At 46.8% G+C, this 19,240-nt stretch overlaps 1 protein-coding gene across 1 annotated transcript in view; it reads left to right on the forward strand.

Moving 5' to 3' along the window:
• Positions 1-18,484, forward strand: part of MRPL20 (mitochondrial ribosomal protein L20) — a 77,153-nt gene extending 58,669 nt beyond the window's left edge. Inside the window, exons 3-4 of the mRNA XM_085609556.1 lie at positions 2,171-2,248; positions 17,594-18,484. Of these exons, the coding sequence (XP_085465682.1) occupies positions 2,171-2,248; positions 17,594-17,767 (252 nt within the window). The 3' untranslated portion in view covers positions 17,768-18,484. The remainder of the gene's footprint in view (positions 1-2,170; positions 2,249-17,593) is intronic.
• Positions 18,485-19,240: the final 756 nt, after the last annotated feature.

Consider the following 19,240-nt stretch of genomic DNA (forward strand, 5'->3'; position numbering starts at 1 on the left):
TATCCACTGTTAATCTGCTTTCAGACTATCCTACTGTTACAGATGCTGTCATCTACATTAGTAATATTTCTGTTTCAACTATTTTAAGGGAAGATGATCCCAATAAATGTAACCTTCCTCTGCCGTATGCCTCCTCCCTTGGGGGTGCTTTCTGGAGGAGCAGTAGAAAGAGAGGCGAATAAGAAGTTGTTCTTGAGTTATTCAGTTCTAACTTGGAAAACAAAACATTTGATGCAGGCTGTTTAACTTGCTTAAAGAAGTGTGCACACCGGTGCCTATGGTGATAATGTGAATCTACAGATTTTAAATGTGCTTGCCAGCATGAAAATCTAAGCATGAATTTGAATCGTTTTGAGGCCAGAACCCTCCCTTCAGAGTGCTACATCTGTTATGTTTGAATTTTCGTGCTAATTTCCCGCTTCTACTTCCTTATCCTTTCAGTGTAGCAAAATGTTACACACAATTAAACCCCCTCTCTTAATTTCTTTGATTTCTCTAACAAAATCCTTTCTCGGGCACACTAAATATTTCCTGCTGAGATAGTAAGTACTTTCCTGTGTGCTCGGTTTTACATAGCAAGCAGGCTTCCCCCTTTGTTCAATTTAAATATTGCAGTGCAGTGATTTTTCTGATTTGCTTTTACCTGTAATTTCTCATGCATCAAAGGTTTATGGCTGAAGTGTGTGTGTGTGTGTGTGTGTGCGTGCGTGTTTGTGGAGACCATTGTTCTTGTTAGAGAGGTACCCCAGGCTGTTTGTAAACAGAACTTCTTATTTCTTCTTTGCAAATGCAAGTGCTCAATAGCTACAACATCCAAGCCAGGGTGGCTTTATCTTTTCTGTCTTGATCCTCAAGCAGAGGAGGAGAGCGAACTGTGACATTGAGAGACATGTTCATGATAGGGTTGCCAGTGTTTGTGTAGTGCTTTTGAATGCTGATTCAGTTTTTGCATTATGTTGGGCGTTTTCTATGTATGTGTCACCGTGAATAGCTCCAGTTCAGACCTTTCCATTGTCAGCATCTTATCTCACCCTATACCTCTCTTAATATATCCTCTAACTCCACTCTCTGACTCATCCAAACCCTCATTCTACCACTCTCTCCAATGCTATACCTTATTTCTTACCCTATACCTCTCTATATATCTTCTACCTCCATTCTTACTCATCCCAAACCTCATTCTACTACTCTCTTCATTGCACTAGACTATTTCTCACCCTATACCTCTGGCAGTATATCCTCTAACTCTTGCTCCGACTCACAAAAAACCCTATTCTACTACTATGGTCTCCATAATAACCCTTTCTAGACTCTTCCCTCCTCTACCCCTCCTTGCATCATCTCAAACCTCCTTTACTATTCAGATCTCCCAAAACAAGCCTTTCTAAACCCTTCCCTTTGACTCCCCCCCCCCCCCACCTCCCCTATACTAATCCCAAACCTCCTCCTACTGTAATCTCAAAATACTTTCTAGACCCTTCCCTCTTCTATTCTTCCACTATCCTTTTCAATTCAACTAACAGACTCACATGTCCACCGCTCAATTTAATTTCATATTTCCCTATACTAATTCCCCACTAATCCTGTTTGTGTTCCGAAGAATTGTGATACCTGCCGAAAAGCGCTTCAGCACCTCATTGGGGTAGCAAGCTTTATATAAATTCAAACCCTTCCCCTTCTATCCCTCCATTATCCTTTTTCAAACCAAATAACAAAACTCACATGTCCACCGCTCAAATTAATTTCATATCTCCCTATTCTAATTCACCACTAATCTTCTGTGGGTTCCGGAGTAGCGTGCTACTCGCTGAAAAGTGCTTCAGCGCCTCATCAGGGGTAGTAAACGCTATATAAATACAATTACTAGCCCCTGAACCGACCTCCACCTGCAAAATTACATTGTGGTTGCAGGTAAGCATCTCTCTGTGGCCCAACTCCTGAACGGTGTGACAGTGAAAAGAAAATTTGTAAGTTGTAGAAATTATGTATTGCTGCAATCCAACAAGTATTTAAGATGCAGAGAGGAAAATGTGTCTGTTAGTCGGTGTGTTTTGACGTAACAGCAAACTTCTAAAGTTGTACTGATGTTCACAGTGTATTCAACAACACAAAGTGAAATTTTACTGTATTTGTTTTTGCTACAATTTCAAATCCTGTGTTTCTTCTTTAGCTTTGGATCTCTCGAATCGCAGGAGCCGTTCGTGAACATGGCCTTAAATATCCTATTCTCTTTTACAATTTGGCTAAGGTGAGTACGTTTTTTTTTTTTTTTTTTTTTTTACACATGCTAGCAGAAAAGCTCCTGAAAATCCAATAAATGGCCATCTTGTGCCTACGTAAGACACATTTTACTGTTTAAAGTTTTGAGATACCCTTCCTACTAACTGTATGAGTACTATGTTCAAACTTTCTATGGATTGCTTATGTTAGCAAAAACAGTAGGCAGTTGTGCAGAAGTTTTTATCATTATTATTATTTTTTTTTTGATGGGGAAGGTTGAATAATGTTTGAGGTACTTGCTTGCAATTCTCATAATGTTTCGAAGCTACACAAGTGTAGTTTGGCACTTAATGAAAATAATAGAAACATTGTAAGAGGTGCCAAATGAAGCAGATAATGGTGCGTCTATCTGCTTTGTTAAAGGGAGGGACCACTGTCACTATGATTAATGTGGTTTCATCTGTCTCAGTAGAAAAAGGTCCTTGCAGTTATCGTAGCACTAACTAGGTTTTTTAAAATGTCTATGTAAAACATTAGGGGGATTTGCTTATTTATATTAAAAAACAATGGAATAATTTCCCTAGTATTTACAGTGCGTATATTTCCTTGTTTATGCTGTTAACTTTAGGATGCAGATCACATTCTCCCTCCGTTTTTACTAATAACGGAAAGCACAGTGTCTGTGGTCTGTGCCTTAGTGATAAAAAACAGTAGCGGCTCTATGCTAGTAATTAATTTTTTTTTTATCAAACATTTAACTGATGTGGCCAGCCCATTTATTTTATATAACTAAAAGGTTTTCAGTGATGCAATGCATTTTATTATTTGTGAAGGACACTAGAATACTGTTTTATTGGCATTTACTGACGTTGGCTATAACTTGTTTACTTTTTTAAGGAACAGTCATTAAATGTGGGTGGCGCTTTTAACACCAGCTTGGACAGGCTTCAGCGTATTAAAACTCTGTCAGCCATAGAGCTTTCCTCTTTTCACCCCATATACTTGATTTGCAGCTCAGCCTACTCTCAGCTTAATGGCAAAATAGGTACCCGACACTCATTAAAAAGGTACTTCAGTTATATGGCTGGGTTTCATCTCTGACTGGCCTCTGTCCTGTAGTAATATGAACTAAGTTTAACATTAGAAACGGTGGTTGATGCTTTACGAACGCAGATAACATAAAGAGAGACTTTTGTTTTATGGCCTACACCCCAGGTCTCTTATCTAACCAATCTTCTGTACAGAACACCATTGCGATTCACAATCTTGAAAGGCAAATGTATAAAGTTGTACTTGTGTAACACACTGTGTTTCAGGCAGAAACTCTGTATATAGATTTTAACGTAAGCAGTACAATAGATCATATTCTTACGCAGCAGACTTTAATGCAGGAAGAGAGAAAAGGGAATTTCAGTATTCGTTTAGTAGTTTGGAGGAGCTGGAAATGGTGGATTATTTGAACAGATCGACAGCTGCTTTCCTGAATTTGTTTGGACCGATTCACAAATCTCAGTAGGCTTACACCCATGTTTTGAGTAGATTTTATAACTTTTAAGTAACTCGCAAAGATTGCCCAAAATACTTCTGGAAATCTGCAACTGTCACCGACTCCCAAGAATGCTAAAATGCATATTCATTGGCACGCCTTGAAAAAGATACAGGCTTTCATTCTTGAGCACAAAACAAAACTGAAGGGTAGATCAATATGAAACTTTTAGTCCACAGGGAAATTATTTTTCAGAAATCCTTTCCACAACAGACAAATATATTTCCCTACCCACACCCCCCATACATTTTGGGGATGGCCCCTCCTCTGTCTCATCGAGAAAACAGGTTTGCACTTCCCTTGACAAGAGTAAACTCCAAAATGATTGATTGGAGGGTAAATACCTCCAAAACACTAAGGAATACACATAACTTGTAAATTTGCGGAGGTTCACCATTAGCAAGTGAATCCACATTTTATAAACCCACAGACCGGTCTTTGTGCGCTTATTTAGTATAAGTGAATTATCTGCAGAATGTCTGTCACCAAATACCATTTACGAGGACAAGTTGCTATCATTCCTGATCCTGTCCATCAGGAACTGGCTTTTGCTCATATGGAATAAAGCTAAGTCCCACTTAGGTATGCAAATAGATTGCTGAATCTGCCATTGTACGATTAAGATTTGTATTTGTTAATTTGCATAGCCTATTAAGAATCTCTCCTTCCTTGAACTGACTCGCGGTTGCCTCATTAGAATTATGGAACAAGTTAGTCACCTTCAGTAACACTCCTTCTGGTAAAAACTCTATCTAAACTTTTGAATACCCCTCAGCCGTCAGACAAGATCCGGAAACTTTTGAGTAGTACCGCTGCGTGCCAAGTGGCTATGCCCTGACGCCGTTCTGCTCTGCCACTCCCACGCGCTGATGTCAGTTGCTTTTGAGGCTGTCCGCATCCCCAGGCGCAGAGACCCAACAGCAAATTGGCTTTGACTAGTATACAGATTCCTAGATTTGGGATCTTATAAATGGATAGAGCCAGATTTATAGACTGGCGGTGGATGGAAGTGTCGTGAGGAAGCTGTGGTTGGAGTCTCTACCAGAAAGAGTATGTCCGAAGGGAAGTAACTAGTTCTTCTGACAGACTTCGAACCGCAGATTCTTCACCTTTTGAATAGATACCAGAGAAGTACCAATTAGGAGGTGGGGCCAGCGGCTGTAAAAAAGAAAGCCTGGAAGGTACCCATTAAATGTACCCAAAGCAAAGCCTTTAAAGGCAACAGACAGAACAGAACGTTAGATAACTTGGCCTAAAGGGTTCAATTTGGGATGCGCCACATGAAAATACCAATTTGTCCCTATGATGGGCATATACAGTTTTTGTCGAGATTACATTAACCACCTCTGGAGGAAGCACCTGTCGCCGCTCCATCTCCATGCATGAAGGTGGAGACTACGAAGGTACATGCAGAACCCTGCCCTGCTGTTGAGACAGCAGGTCCACCCGGAGGGTTAACCTTTCGGAAGACAGTTGCTCAAGCCCTTGAGCTATGTATACCAAGGTCTCGGCACACAATCTGGGGCCACGAGAATGACATAGGCCTGGTTGTTCCTGATCTTCTTCAGAACTCTGGGCAGGAGTGGTATCCATAGAAAGGTATACAGGAGTCCCGAATTCCGCTCTAGGCCACACTCGTCTCTTAGCAAGAGACGCCTTGGAAACTCCCAACACAGAGTCCTGACGTTGCTTGAGCTTGGCTGTGGCAAATAGATCGAGCAACGGCTCTCCCTATTCGCAGATGAGACATTGCACCACGCCAGGTGCAACTGCCACCCGTGATCCGCTAAGCATATACAGCTGAGCTTGTCCACCCTGGTATTCAAAGATCCTGACAGGTGGTTTACAAATAGGAAGATCCTTTGATGGTCCAGCCATTTCCAGAGGTGTAGTGCCTCGTAGCACAGGGTCTAGAACTCCACACCGCCCTCCTTGTTGCAATACCGCATGACAGTGGTGTTGTCCGTTAGCACCTGCACCAGTCTTCCTTTCATAGATGGAAGGAAGACTTTCAACGACAAGCAGATGGCCCTCAGCTCAAGGAGCTTGATATTGAGCCAGACCTCCACCAGAGGCCTCTGAACTCCACCTCTTGCAGACGCCCGCCCCAACCCAGAAGGGACGCATCAGTCACCACTGTCAACTCTGGGTGGGGTAGGCAGCAGGATCTGTGGCTGGCCTTATTGCGGTCCAGTACCCACCACTGCAGTTCTTTTGAAGTCTTCGCCTAGATCTAGATGTGGTCATAGAGGTCCCCTTGATATTGGGCTCACTGAGACTTCCCGGGGACGCAGGACTCAGTAGGTTGGGACGTGGAGCAGGACCCTTGATGATTGTGTGACTAGAGGGCTACCCCTCCCACTACTTTTCCCCGTCAAGTGTTACCTCTCCCAAAATGGGATGGAGAAGAAGGATTGAAATCCTCAAAACTAAAGATAAGTTTGTCTTTTGTTTCACGAAGGAGCAGCTACGTGCCCTTTTTTACAAAATAGGAGTAGTGTGATAGTTATCCTCTGCTTCAACCAGGGAGGGAACTTCTATACTTATTGCCCTGAAGAAAGCCCTGGATCCACATCGGGCCAATAGTCGGGCTGAAACATTTCGGCACTAGTCATAGGGCCACAAATATCCCATTGACCCTTTATATGCTTGTAACATTTAACATCCCAGACAGTTCCAAGAATAAAGGGATAGCGGGAACTGCCTGAGGCTTTTCAATCTTTAAGACCCCCTGGCCACATCTTCTAAGAGCTCCCTGAAATAGGGTCGAGCCCACCCTGACCTTTAGGAGTCAGGGTGACCCGATGATGAAGCATGACACCACTAGAGTGTGTGAGGATAATTAAAACAGAAGGAATTCCTTCCTTTCCCACAATCCGGTGGGTAATAACTAGGATGCTTCAGTAACTGTCTTCCCATTCTCAACCAGGGTTTATTTATTTTTCGTTATCTCATTAACTGTGGGGTACTTAGTGTGACTTAGGGATGCATCAGTCATCACTGTCAACTCTGGGTGGGGTAGGCAGCAGGATCTGTGGCTGGCCTTATTGCGGTCCAGTACCCACCACTGCAGATCTTTTGAAGTCTTATCCTAGATCTAGATGTGGTCATAGAGGTCCCCTTGATATTGGGCCCACAGACTTCCGATTCCACTGCAGAGCTCACATGTGCTACCTGGTGTACTGGACCACAGGATGCAGGAGCCCATCAATCTCCGTAGCTTCAGTCTATCTCCCTGAAATCCAGGACAGAGGCTGGAAGATCAGGATCATAACCTGAATGTCCTGGACTTTTCAGGAGTAAAGCACAAAGTGAACTTTATCCAGAATAACTCTGATGAAGGGGAGCATCTGAGGAGGAGTCAACACCTTGATAGGGAATGCCGAAGATGACAGGAGATTCGCTGTAGTCTGGAGGTGGTTGACTACTTCTATGGCGGGTCTGCTTTCAGCATCCAGTTGTCCAAGTAGGGAAAGACTAACTTCAAAGGTGAGCTACTACCACTGCCATCCCTTTCGTGAACACCCAAGGTGAGCTGGTGAGATTAAAGTGAACTGAAATGCTCCTGTCCCACCACAAATTGCATGTAGCACAGATTGGCCTGCAGTACAGGTATATGGAAATGGGCGTCCTGCGGGTCTGATGCCACCAACCAGTCACCAGAATCGAAGGCAGCTAAAACCTGGGCCAGTGTGAGCGTCATGAATGTTTCCTTCCAGAGGAAGGTGTTGAGAGGACCCTGGTCTACAATAGGACAAAGACCTCCATCCTTCTTTGGCATCAGAGAGTAGCCGGAATAACAACCACGACCTGGCACAGGCACCCTCTTAATAGCTATGCATCAGCATCATGTTTTTACCCTCTCAATAGTCACAAAAGGGCTTGCACTTCCTGCCATGAGATGGACACTTGGCCCCCCGTATGTCTGTTTGGGGACCGCGGAAAGGCAGTGAAGGGCAAAATATACCACCTGACTAGCTGCAAGACCCAGCTCTGCGATGTGACGGTCTGCTAACCCGGTAAGAATAGTCTGATCACGCCTCCAACCGAGTGGCTGTGTTCCACTATGGGAACGATGAAGACATTTGGCAAGTTGGGCTATGGAAGGGTGGTGGGAGTGGCTCACTGAACCGGACAGTGGGGTGGTAGGCTATTTTGATGTGAATCCCAAAGAGCGTGGGAATAGTGTCCCAGGAGGCAGCTGACCTTCACAGTTCTGAGGGCCAAGCTGATGGAAGAAAATACCATCTTCCCAAAGGCTTCGACTTTTTTGGGCTCACTTTTTTTGGTGAGGGGGATTAGAGGGGGTGTAGTGAGAAAGATATTAAGGTTTGCCAACTTGTAGACTCCCATACCACAAAGCTTTCAGGGGAGTGATGCCGATACAAAATGCAGTGTCTTCCGTGGCTGGGCGGTGGTGTCTTGCAATCTGGTGATTGACTGGGAGGGCCAGAGCAAGGTTTGGCCTAAACCCCCAAAAGGGTATCTGTAAGGTCTCTTTGAGGGGCAAGAGGCGCTCACTAGAATTTTGCCCCAGCTGGAGCACTTCTGTTAAGGCATTGGTTCTGACCTTTATGGTGGAGAACCGCAGTTCAAGAACTTTAGTTGCCCTATGCGCGCAAGAAGTGCTCTCATTTGTGGCAGGGCCAGCGAGTGAGAAGAGACCCAACTTGGTGAAGCATCAAGGAAGCTGGCTTCTTGAAAGTAAGGGGGGGGCGGAAGAAAGTTGCCTCTTATCCCGGCACAGTTCACCCTATTGCATTCTAGTTTACTTCAGAGCTGCAGTAGCTTTTCACCAAAGTTGGTGCAGGTAGTGCTGTTATTTCTAGGCATGTGTTTCTGGGTTTAGCGCTCCATGAGTAGAGAGCAGAAGTAGTAAAGAAAAATCATCTGGGGTTGCTGAAATGCTGCTTAAGTCTTTGCAGGTCACAGTGCCACTTCCTAGGCACATAGGTGCATTCCATGTGAGCTTGTCAGCTCGCTGGCTCAAGGGAGATATACTAAAAATGCTGGATCAGAATGAATCATGCCTTCTAATCCTTTTACACTTATCATATGTTTTCAATAAGGTTAAACATGAGTCTACTAGATTTACTTGAACAGAGGATGGGGTTTTAAGGGGCTGTTCTAAACTGGTTTACCTTGTTTCTCCACAACGGAATCCACAAATTCAAGGTTAATCAGTCCCTGTCCAATGCTATATTGGTCATCTTAAGAGTCCCACACTTGTCCTATCTCTCTCTCCTACTGTCTTCTACTTATTCATGGAGCCTCTAGCTTTGAAATCCTCTAACATTCATTATCACATGTATGCGGATGACACCCAATTGTACATGAAAATCTCTTCCCCAGAAGACATCAGGTCCCTCAAAACAACTCTACAAAATACTAAAAACTGGCTAACTCTCAACCATCTAAACTAAATGTTATCAAAACAGAATTCCTCCTCATCGTCCAACCCAATCACAAGCTCGAGATTAATCTATGGATGAAGCATCTAACTGCACATGTTTTCTTCAACAATAGAGAGTCTACTGGCTTTACGGGCTTGCGGCAATAGGCGGGTGGAGTGGCCAACCCCCTGACAAGTTCCAGTTACACTTGAGGGCGACAGGCGCTTTGCATATTGGGGAGGTGGGCAGTCCTAGATCCACGGTGCAGGGTAGCAGGGAGGGGGGAGTTCGGGGTATAGTTAAGTTTAGAGTAGTTCTGGCAGCAGTTGCAATGAGCTCAAAGGAAAAATGGGGAACAAGTGGGCTAGGGTGGGGGGATAGCCACACACCAGGGAGGAGCGATACTGTAGGCATTAGTCACACCACTCAGAACCGCACACAATGGAAGTGGGTAACCACTAGGACCTAAAGATTATGTACTGGAATGTCAACAGGCTGGGCTCCAAGATAAAGAGCACCCTAGAGCTCTGGCTAAATGGGGATGTATCCGGATCGCACATGTGGGCTACTCCTCAGGGTCACAGGGAACTGGTATCTTGCTCAGGTCCGGAACATCATACGCCCTGGGTCAGACCTGGTTTGATTCCCTGGGTAGATACGTACTCCAGACGGGTTGAGAATGACGCACTCTCAACCTGGGTTCTGTGTATGCCCTCCCTGGAATGCAGGAAGACAAGCTCACTGCACTTGGTGCATCGCTCCTAGAAATGCCAATGGGCTCCTTGATCCTGGGGGGAGATATGAATGATGTGATGTCCGTGACATACAATAGGTGGCAGAGAAGGGAGGAGACTTGGGGCGGAACTCACCTCAAATCCTTTTCGGACTCCATGGGGTTGTTAGATTTATAGAGATAACATAAGACTGAACGCTAATACACCCACCTCTCAGCTAGACACGGTAGCCTCTCCGATTGGATTGCATGCTCACCCACTGCAATGGTGTAGGCCACTTCCGGGACACTCGGCACTTAGCCCGCCGCATTTCGGACCACTCCCTGGTGATTACCTTTCTCTCAGGACCAGTCAGGGAGACAGTTCTGCCACCCTGAATTGCGGCATGGCACTTAAAGGACAGGAAAATGCAGGACCAGATAGTGGAGGTTACTGGATGCAACTTCCAGCATATTGAAGGGTCGGTGGCTACTCCCTGTTCCCTTTGGAAAGCCTACAAGGCAGTGTTTTGCTTGGATTTGCCCAGGCTTTTATTGGGGTCAAGAAAAAGGAAGGCATGAAACAATACAAGCCCTTGGAAAGGGAGAGCAGCTCCTTAGAAGACGAAATACTGAGGGGTGAGACCCTGGGGGCAGACCTGGTTCACCGCTTGCGTCTTCGTCAGCGAGAACTGAAAGATCTTGCTGAGAATGCTGCGAGTGCCCAGGCTCCTTCAGTACAGAGTAGACTGTGACGTGAGCGACAAGGCTACCAAACCTATTGCTCGGCTAGACCAATGAGATAGAAACAGGAACTGGGTCACCAAACTTCACGACCACGAGGGGGGGTTGGGGGTGTGTACACACTGTGAGTGGGGATGTAGCTGAGACATTTGCAACATACTACAAGAACATATACACATCCGTGTCCTATAGGACTGGGAGGGACTTCGCAGAGCTCCTGTCAACCCTGCCATTGAGGATCCTCTCAGAGGAAGAATGAGAGAAGCTAGATTGAGTCATTTGGTAGAGGAAATTGAATGGGCATCCGCATACCTCCAGTCAGGCATGGCGGCGGGGACTAACGGCCTCCCACTTGAATGCGTAAGAAAGCACCTCACCTGAGGACCAGTGAGTGGCCACAATTGTAATGATTCCCAAGAAGGGCAAGCCGGCCAGGGCCTGTACTTTGTCCTGTCCCATATCCCTGCTCAATATGGAACTCAATGTATTGGCCAAGGCTTTGGCAAATCAACTGACAGAAGTTATGACATCAGTGGTTCACCCGGATCCGTCCGATTTTATGCCGGGACAACCTATGGCGCCTATACGAACTGATGCATATGACTGCAAAACCAGATGCGGAGGAGGCGGCATTGCTCTCCTTAAATGCAAGAATGGTCTTTGATCGCTTCGAATAGGCCTACGTTTTCGCAGTCCTGCTCAGACTGGGGTTTTAGCCCCAAATTTTGTTCATGGTTCCATCTATTATACTACGCTCCTATGGCAAGAGCATGTGTGAATGGAGCCACCTCGCGAGCCTTCGTGTTAGGCAGGGGCATGCAACATGGTTGCCCCCTGTCGCTTATGATCTTTGCCCTGCCCCTGCCCCTGGCAGTTTTGGTGCACCAGGATCCCCTAAACTCTGGAATCAGAGGCAGAGGGGAGTGGGAGGAACGGATTTCCCTGTACACAGACGATATCCTGCTCTACGTGACGAGACCCCGCTTCTCTATTCCGCGGATTTTACACCTTTTCGATCTATTCGGGCTACCAAATTAATTGGGATGAGTTCCGCTCTTGAGGGGGGAGCTAGCCCTTCCGCCCCCATGCCTGGCTCCGGGGCCCTCTGTGGGACGGTGATAACTGTGGGGAGGTGAAGAAACTGCGAAGCCACATGAGATGGAGTCTTGATAGGAGTAGACAGACTGGGAGACGTCTGGAGAGGGGGATCTGATAGAGACATCTAGTTACAGATTCCTTAACTTAGAATATCCCCAGGCGTCGGACTGGATCCAGAGAATTTTTTGCAGCAGCACCTCTGTGCGCCGGCGCCTCCTGGCTCCGCCCTGATGTTGTCTGCGAACATGACGTCCGCGGAGCCATATAAGTACCTCCCGGCGCGCTGGCGCCTGTTTCCTTCTTTTCCACGTCCCAACGCGGTTCCAGGAGTAAGCTGTTCCTCTGGCCTGTTCATCAGGCCTTTAGCGCCTGGGATCAGGCTTTAAGGCGTGTGAGACTTGTGCGCGGCAGATGTCAGCAACGGATCCGCACGCGATTAGTTGTGGTGTCTAGGAGTGCACCACGACTCCGAGGAGTGCGACGCCTGTCAACAGATGAGTCCCTTCGAGAGCGCCAGATGTAGCTGTTGACCGCCTGGGTGTCCCGCTCTGCGCCTCCACGCCGATCGCCATCTCGGGCTGGGGCTTCTGTTTGGGTCCGGTCACGGAGTCGTTCTCGCGGACATCGTTCGCCTGATGCAGGTAAGCGCAAACACAAGTCATGGAGGTCGTCGACCTCACAAAAACGTGACAGCGGGGCCCACGGCTCCCGGTCCTTGCTGGGCATGGGCCTCCAGGAGTCCACCCTCTTATACCCACCCTTTCCGAGTGTTGGGGCGACTCGGACCCAGATGGAAGCCTATTTCAAGGCTCTGCAATCCATCTTTGGGTCACCTCCTCTCCCTGATGCACCTTCGGGTCCCACAGAGGAGGTGGGCATTCAGGTTGGATCTCCGCCAGCGGGTTTGCCCTCGCCAACGGCCGAGTGCCTCGACTCCGGTTCCGGAGTCGGCACGACGTCTGGATACGGCCATGAGAGGCTGCCCAGTCACACGTCGAGCCCTTCGGCCATGTCTCTGCATAGCCGTTTACGGCTTCCTGCGTCGATGTTGGCTGCGGCTGCACCACGGATGTCGACTCCTGGTCGTCACCCGTCCTCTCCACAACTCTCGGGGGAGAGGGAGTCGACGCCGGTCTGAGGCCGGGCCGAGTTGGCTGTCGTTGATGTCGACGTCGCTACGACGCCAGTCGACACCTGTGCAGTCGCCGGTCCCTATTGTTCCTCTGTTTGAAGAGGACGCGGACCCAGAGCACCCAGGGTTGTCTCCACGCCCTTTAGCTCCGCTGTCCCTTGGGCAGTGGCCCCTTGCTCATCTTGCTGCGGCGTCTCTCCTTTCAGGTGGACGTGTTAGTCTTCAACTGTCCCCTACAGATGGCCTGTTATCGCCAACCAGAATGGCTACAGAGGCTGGCGAAGCATTTGCAGGGGCTATTCACAGGGCTGCAGCTGTTATACACTTGCAACCCCCCTCGGTCTCCTTGTCTTCGGATCCATTATTGGATCTCCTACACCAGGGTGCTGTGTAGGTAGAGCTCTTGCTACCTTTTGGCGGGTCGTTATTTGACACCCTTCTTGGCACGTGGGCACTGCCCTCCTCGGAAGACCCTGTGGATCGGGCCATCACACACCGACATCGTCTGGCTCCAGATGACCCTGTCTGTTTGTCCTTTCTTCCTTGGGCTCAGGGCCGAGTAGTCCAGGTAGCTTTCACCACGCAGCCTTCCTTTCCTCTGCCGTTGATGCCTCCCAGTAGGGAGTCTCGTTGGTTGAAGACATGTGGCCGCCATATTTTTGCGTCAACTGCTTCGAGCCTTCGTGCTCTGAACATGGCTTGCGTGTTTGCACGGGCTACTTTTGCCCTTTGGGACTCTGTCGGGAGTCTTCTTCCCTCTCTTCCAGAGGGTCTTCGTCCTGACCTGGCTCGCGTCCTTTCTGATGGCCAAGAAATGGCACAATATACCATTCGGTCGGCTCTTAATACCGCTGACTCGGTGGGTCGGGCGATGGCCAGGTCTGTTGCTCGGCATCGCCATGCCTGGCTGCGCGATGGCGGTTTCCCCGACAATGTTGGGGAGAGTCTTCGGGATCCGCCATTTGATGGTGTGTCCCTTTTTGACAGTGATGCGGAATCAGCAGTCAACCGCCTCATATCTGGCCTGCCATGATTTTGAGTTTTTCTAGTCCGTTTGCAGACTTTTACTATCCTGTGCAATCTGGGCCCTGGGTTCATGATGTAATACCCAGCAGCCTGCGAGGCTTCTCGCCGTCTTTGCTTCTCTTTATGCAGCGGATTGGCTGCTTCTGTTTTCTGTTGATCCTGTGTCTATGAGGTCGTGCTCAAGAAGTACCCTGAGCTCGGGTTGAGACTTACCCTATGTGGGGTATTCGTTGGCTATTGTATAGCTGCCTCCCTCACACAGAGGTCATCGTAGGCTCCTGTGGAGTCTCTTTCAGAAGGATTGTCCTGCGGATGTGACTGTAGTCTTTTTCTACTGTTGTGGACCTTTCCTTCTTGCGGCCCACGGGGTGGCATCGATCGCTAGCCTATCAGTTGAGGTGTGCTAGTGGTCTGTGGCACTCCCCTGCATCTATAGATGCTCACTTTCTCAAGTTTTTTGCCTCGTCTGTCTCTTCCTTTCGGCATGGTTCTTCTGCTCAGGACGTCCAGCCTGCTGGTGAGGCCATCCGGCCTGTTGGCGACCTCAGGGCGGAGCCCTGCCGCTGCCCCCGGGCAGACAGGACTGATGCGGCGCAATTATTATGTGTTCTATGTGCATTCTGTGGATGCTCCCTAGTATGTTCGCTGTCACGGAGGGCTTTCGCTTTCCTTACGTTTCTGCGATGCATGGTACTACTATTCTCTATCCGTGATGTGTAGTACTGTCAGGTAGTTCTGTCCCATCTGGACTTCATCTTACATGGTGGCATCCTAGCTACGTACACCACTACTGTACATTGCCTTGTGCCCTCCTTTCATGGGCACTTCCCCAGCAACGAGTTCCTTTCCCCTGCTGCAGGAGTTTGTCGTGCTTCTACTTCGGGCTGCTACTGCTGCCCTCTGTGGAAGTGTTCTCCTCAAGCCATTCTCTGTCTTGTGTGGTCTTGTACGTCCATCTCCATACTATTTATGTTACTCTGAGTCCGTTTTCGTACTGACTCTTTCCTGTACTGCTCCGCCTTCCGGTCTGTCTCACGGGGGACTGTGGCTCCTCCCTGCTGGGCAGCTGGTGTCGCTTGTGGTTCTGGACTTTGCTCTGTCCGGTTGGGCTGCAACATAGCTGTTGGTGCCTATGGTGCGCTCTTGTTTGTTTTTATTAATGCAGCCCTCATAACTTTTTTTTTTTCTTGCTGTTTGTTCTGTCCGGCGTTCTGCACACACCCAGGGGTCACGCATGCTAGGTCCTTGCTGCGGTGTAGGTGATCTTGCCCTCGACTTTTTCGTCAGAGCAAGCCTTCTGGGTGTATTTGGTTTGCCGGATCCCTCTCACAGGTTGACTACCTGGTGCTGCATTTCTCGTATCTGAGCTTCTCACGGCGCTCCATTGTGCCTTTCCTTTCCGTGGTGTGGTTCTGGGGGTACACACGGTTTCTCCTGTGTACTGCCGTTCCCCGCATGCTTATCTCTTCTGTGGTTATATGTCATTGTGCCTTTTAACGTCCGCCTGTTCACATGTCGTTCTGTCAAGGGACGGTTGCGCAATGGCGAGTCTTGTGTCTCAAGTACCACAGACTCTTTCTGGGCATGGTCAGTCTCCTACCGCTGCTGTCCATAGTTTCCTAGCTGGTACTCTTACACGGTGCTTTTTCGACTGTTATGCATGTTCGCACTGTAGCTGGTACGCTTCCATGGTGCTTCTTCCACGGCTGTGCATGTTCAATCTGTATGTTCGGACTCGGTTATACCGTCTTGCCCTCTCTCTGGACGCTTGTCCATCCAGACACATCGGATCATGCGGATCCCTAGGCTCCTATGATCAGTTAATCTTTTTTTCCAAAAGTTATGGACACTCACATTCCGCACTAACCTTCTGGTTCTGTGCTCCTTTTCAACACTATGTACTCTAAAGGGCTTTCATGCTTGTGATGCCTTGCCTCCCATTGTTTGCCGCTCCTTATGGAGGTTACTGGTCTGGTGTTGGCCGCTCTGGCATGGCTGCCCCACTGTTTAGTCAACTTGTTGACAACTGGGTTCTCTTGGAACTTGGTGGGGTTCAGTCGCAGACCCGCCTCCTGTGGGGTATGGCTTTGGTATCTATTCCAAGTTAAGGAATCTGCGGCTAGATGTCTCTATCAGATGGCCGAGTTACTTACCTTCGGTAACGATGTATCTGGTAGAGACACAGTCTAGCCGCAGATTCTGTAACGCCCACTCATCCTCCCCTTTCTGTGAGGAACTTTTCAGGTTGGGTTTTATGCATTCGCCTCCCTCTGAGTGGCTTGCCTTCCTGTGGAATGACCTCTTTCAACTCATCCTTCTGTAGGATGAGTCATTCTGGTTTACTTGTTCTACTCCTCCCACACTCTTGTTTGGGCGGTGGGTTCATGTATCCTTCTGCATCCCTACACCCTGCTTATTCCAGTGTGGGGCCTACTAATGTTCTTCTTCCCTCCCTTCCACCTTCTCCTTTCATTTGAGGTCTCTTGTATTTTGACTATACTACAGTCAATACATTAAGGGTCTCTTTGACTGTGCCTCAGTCCAATAGCTCTCTTACTCAGGATGTATTGGTCCTAGTGTTGACGACCTTTGGTAGGTCGTCTTGGTCGTCTTTCATTGTATGGTTCCGGTCTTCGTTACCTGTCACGGTTAGATCTTGTACCTGCAGGCTTTCTGTCGTCTGCCTTGGCATTCTTTTCGTATGGCGTTTTACCTCAGGGGAGGACATAGTCTTCGCTTTTTGCAGGCTGCTTCTCCGAGCGCTGCTCTGCTCTTCCCTTTCGTTGCTTTCAGTATACAGTGCTTGTCACTGTTGTTTATGGTCTTTTTCAATATACAGTGCTTGTCACTGTTGTTATGGTGATTTCTCACCATTCCACTCTTTTGGTTTCACCGATTTTCATATTTTTTTCGCACACTGTTCCCATACTCTCACAGTTTTTGGTGGTGACTCTGCATTGTGCCGCGGAAAGGTTTCTCAGAAGAAAACTGACGTCAGCGCGCCGGGAGGTACTTGTATGGCTCCACTGACATATCCGTGGACGACGTCAGGGCGGAGCCAGGAGGCGCAGTCCTCCGGCGCGCAGAGGTGCTGCTGCAAAAAATTCTCCGGATCCAGTCTGACGCCTGGGGATATTCTAAGTTAAGGAATCTGCGGCTAGACTGTGTCTCTACCAGATACATAGTTACCAAAGGTAAGTAACTCATCCATCACTGCTAACTTTCACAGGAAGCACTTGGCATTTCTACACCGTCATAGTTATATGCTGTCACAGATGTACATTACTATATGGTTCCAGCATTATGTACAAACATGTATGAAAAGTAATTGGGAATGTGTTTAACTATGTGAATATTACCGCATTCCAGTGCCCAACACCACCCTCCCCACTCTTCTAATAACTATAGTCCGACTCGCAATACTAATTACATGACTGAAAAATATACTGTATTGGTTTTGTCTTTATGGTGATGTGGAATTACATTGGGACAATTCCTGAAATCTTGATTCTGATAATTGTGATTTCTGACCCTAAACACAGCCTTTCACCTCTGTAAGTGAATCTTAAAAATGTAAAATATTTTTGGAATCAGGTTCTGTTTTAGCTCTTCTTTACAGAACAAATCCCATTAAGTCATAAAAAGACTGTAATTATTATGCTTACAATGGAATGTATATTATTTACTCATTCTTTAATCTACATCTCTTACTTTTTTGTCAGAGTCAAGTAGCTTTGAACCGAAAAGTGATCTCCGATTTTGCAATCTATGAGCCAAAGACATTTAAATCCCTGGCAGCCCTGGCACAGAGGAGGCGAGAAGAAGGATTCCTGGCTGCCCTTGGAGATGGGAAGGAGCCAGAAGGAATTTTTTCTCGGATTGTGAGCCATCAATAGCAAGCTCATGATACCTTGAGTGACCAGTGTTACATTGTTCAGATAATGGTGTGTGGGAAGCTTTAAAAAAGCTACGGAATGCAAAAAAGGTTCTGCCTATTGTGGCCAGAGACTTTTGAAGGACGTGGTAGTTGAGGAATGTGTGAGGGTCTGATTTATGATTATCTGCTGTAATAACGCAATATTTTTAGTTGAGAAAATCTCATATGTGTGATTTTGTACAGAAGCGTTTTGTTAACTGATGTGGTTGGATTGGTATAAGTAAAGACTAGATCAAGATACAATGTTATCTTCCAGCATCTTTGTTACCAAAATGCAGTTTTAAGCTTATAATGGTCGGTCCTGAAATTTCGTGACATCCCTACAGAGATATAAGCTTTTCAATCTGTAAGCGTTCCTACAATTGATCTCTAATACCATACCAAGCCCATTTGAGTCACAGAAGCCACCTTATGAAATTTTGAAAGTCACTGAACAATCCAGCGATCTCAATATTAACCTCAGCTGGAGAGTTTTACTTTAGCATGGTGTATGAAGTGGTAAACTGTGTCCAATTGATTTTAAAAATTTGTGGACTCCTCTTTTGAGAGTAAAGTAAATGGAAAGTCTGGTGACACCGATAGCGAGATCAATTCAGGCATAAAAAGGAGTTTTATTTATTGAAGGATATTGTGTAATGCCTCAACTTTATTTAATAAAAAAAACACAGGCAATTTATCATTTGTGTGTTTCTTCATTGATTGCATCTTTTCTCTAATTCAAATGAGTGAACATTTAGTTAATGCTATATATCGATATTCATTTGGGAGTAAAAGAATGTGACCTTTGTTGGCAAACTTTTCTATACAATGCTAAATCCATACTGGGGTGGTGGGCAAAAGAATTATGTCTTGGATTGTGGCCCATAATAATTACCAGTAGCATAAAGTATTTCAAGCAAACCACCCGACCCTTTTTGTTTTGTATTTCTTTAGTGTAACAGCTGTGCCCAGATATGGATACCATACTCACTCACTATGCCATAGCACTTTAGCTGCACCAAAGTGCTGAGGCCCTAATAAGCTGAAACTGATCGGAGGTTGCTTGTGTTATGGCTCAGATCGGGTCTGACGTGGCATTTTGAACTGGTCTGCTGGAGCAGCACCACAGCCCATTTGTATTTGGCTGGCTCATCTCTAAGGTGGCTTGGTGGACAAAAAAACAAAGGATTGGATTCCGACTCAGAGTAATTACCAGTGGCTGCGATTAATTCAAGCAATTTACCCATCACTTTTTTGTTTTGCTTGGATCCAGAAGTGGCATATCAAACAAACCACAATCAGTCAGTCAAATATCTTTATTCGATTGTAATCTTTACAATCATAAAAGTTCATATCACAGATATACAATCATAAGCAAGATTTCACAGATAAACAATAAAAAAGTTCATGTCACAAGTATACAATCATAAGCAAGATTTCACAGATAAACAAT

This window comes from Triturus cristatus, chromosome 1_2 (genome assembly GCF_964204655.1).
Source record: "Triturus cristatus chromosome 1_2, aTriCri1.1, whole genome shotgun sequence".
NCBI lineage: Eukaryota > Metazoa > Chordata > Amphibia > Caudata > Salamandridae > Triturus > Triturus cristatus.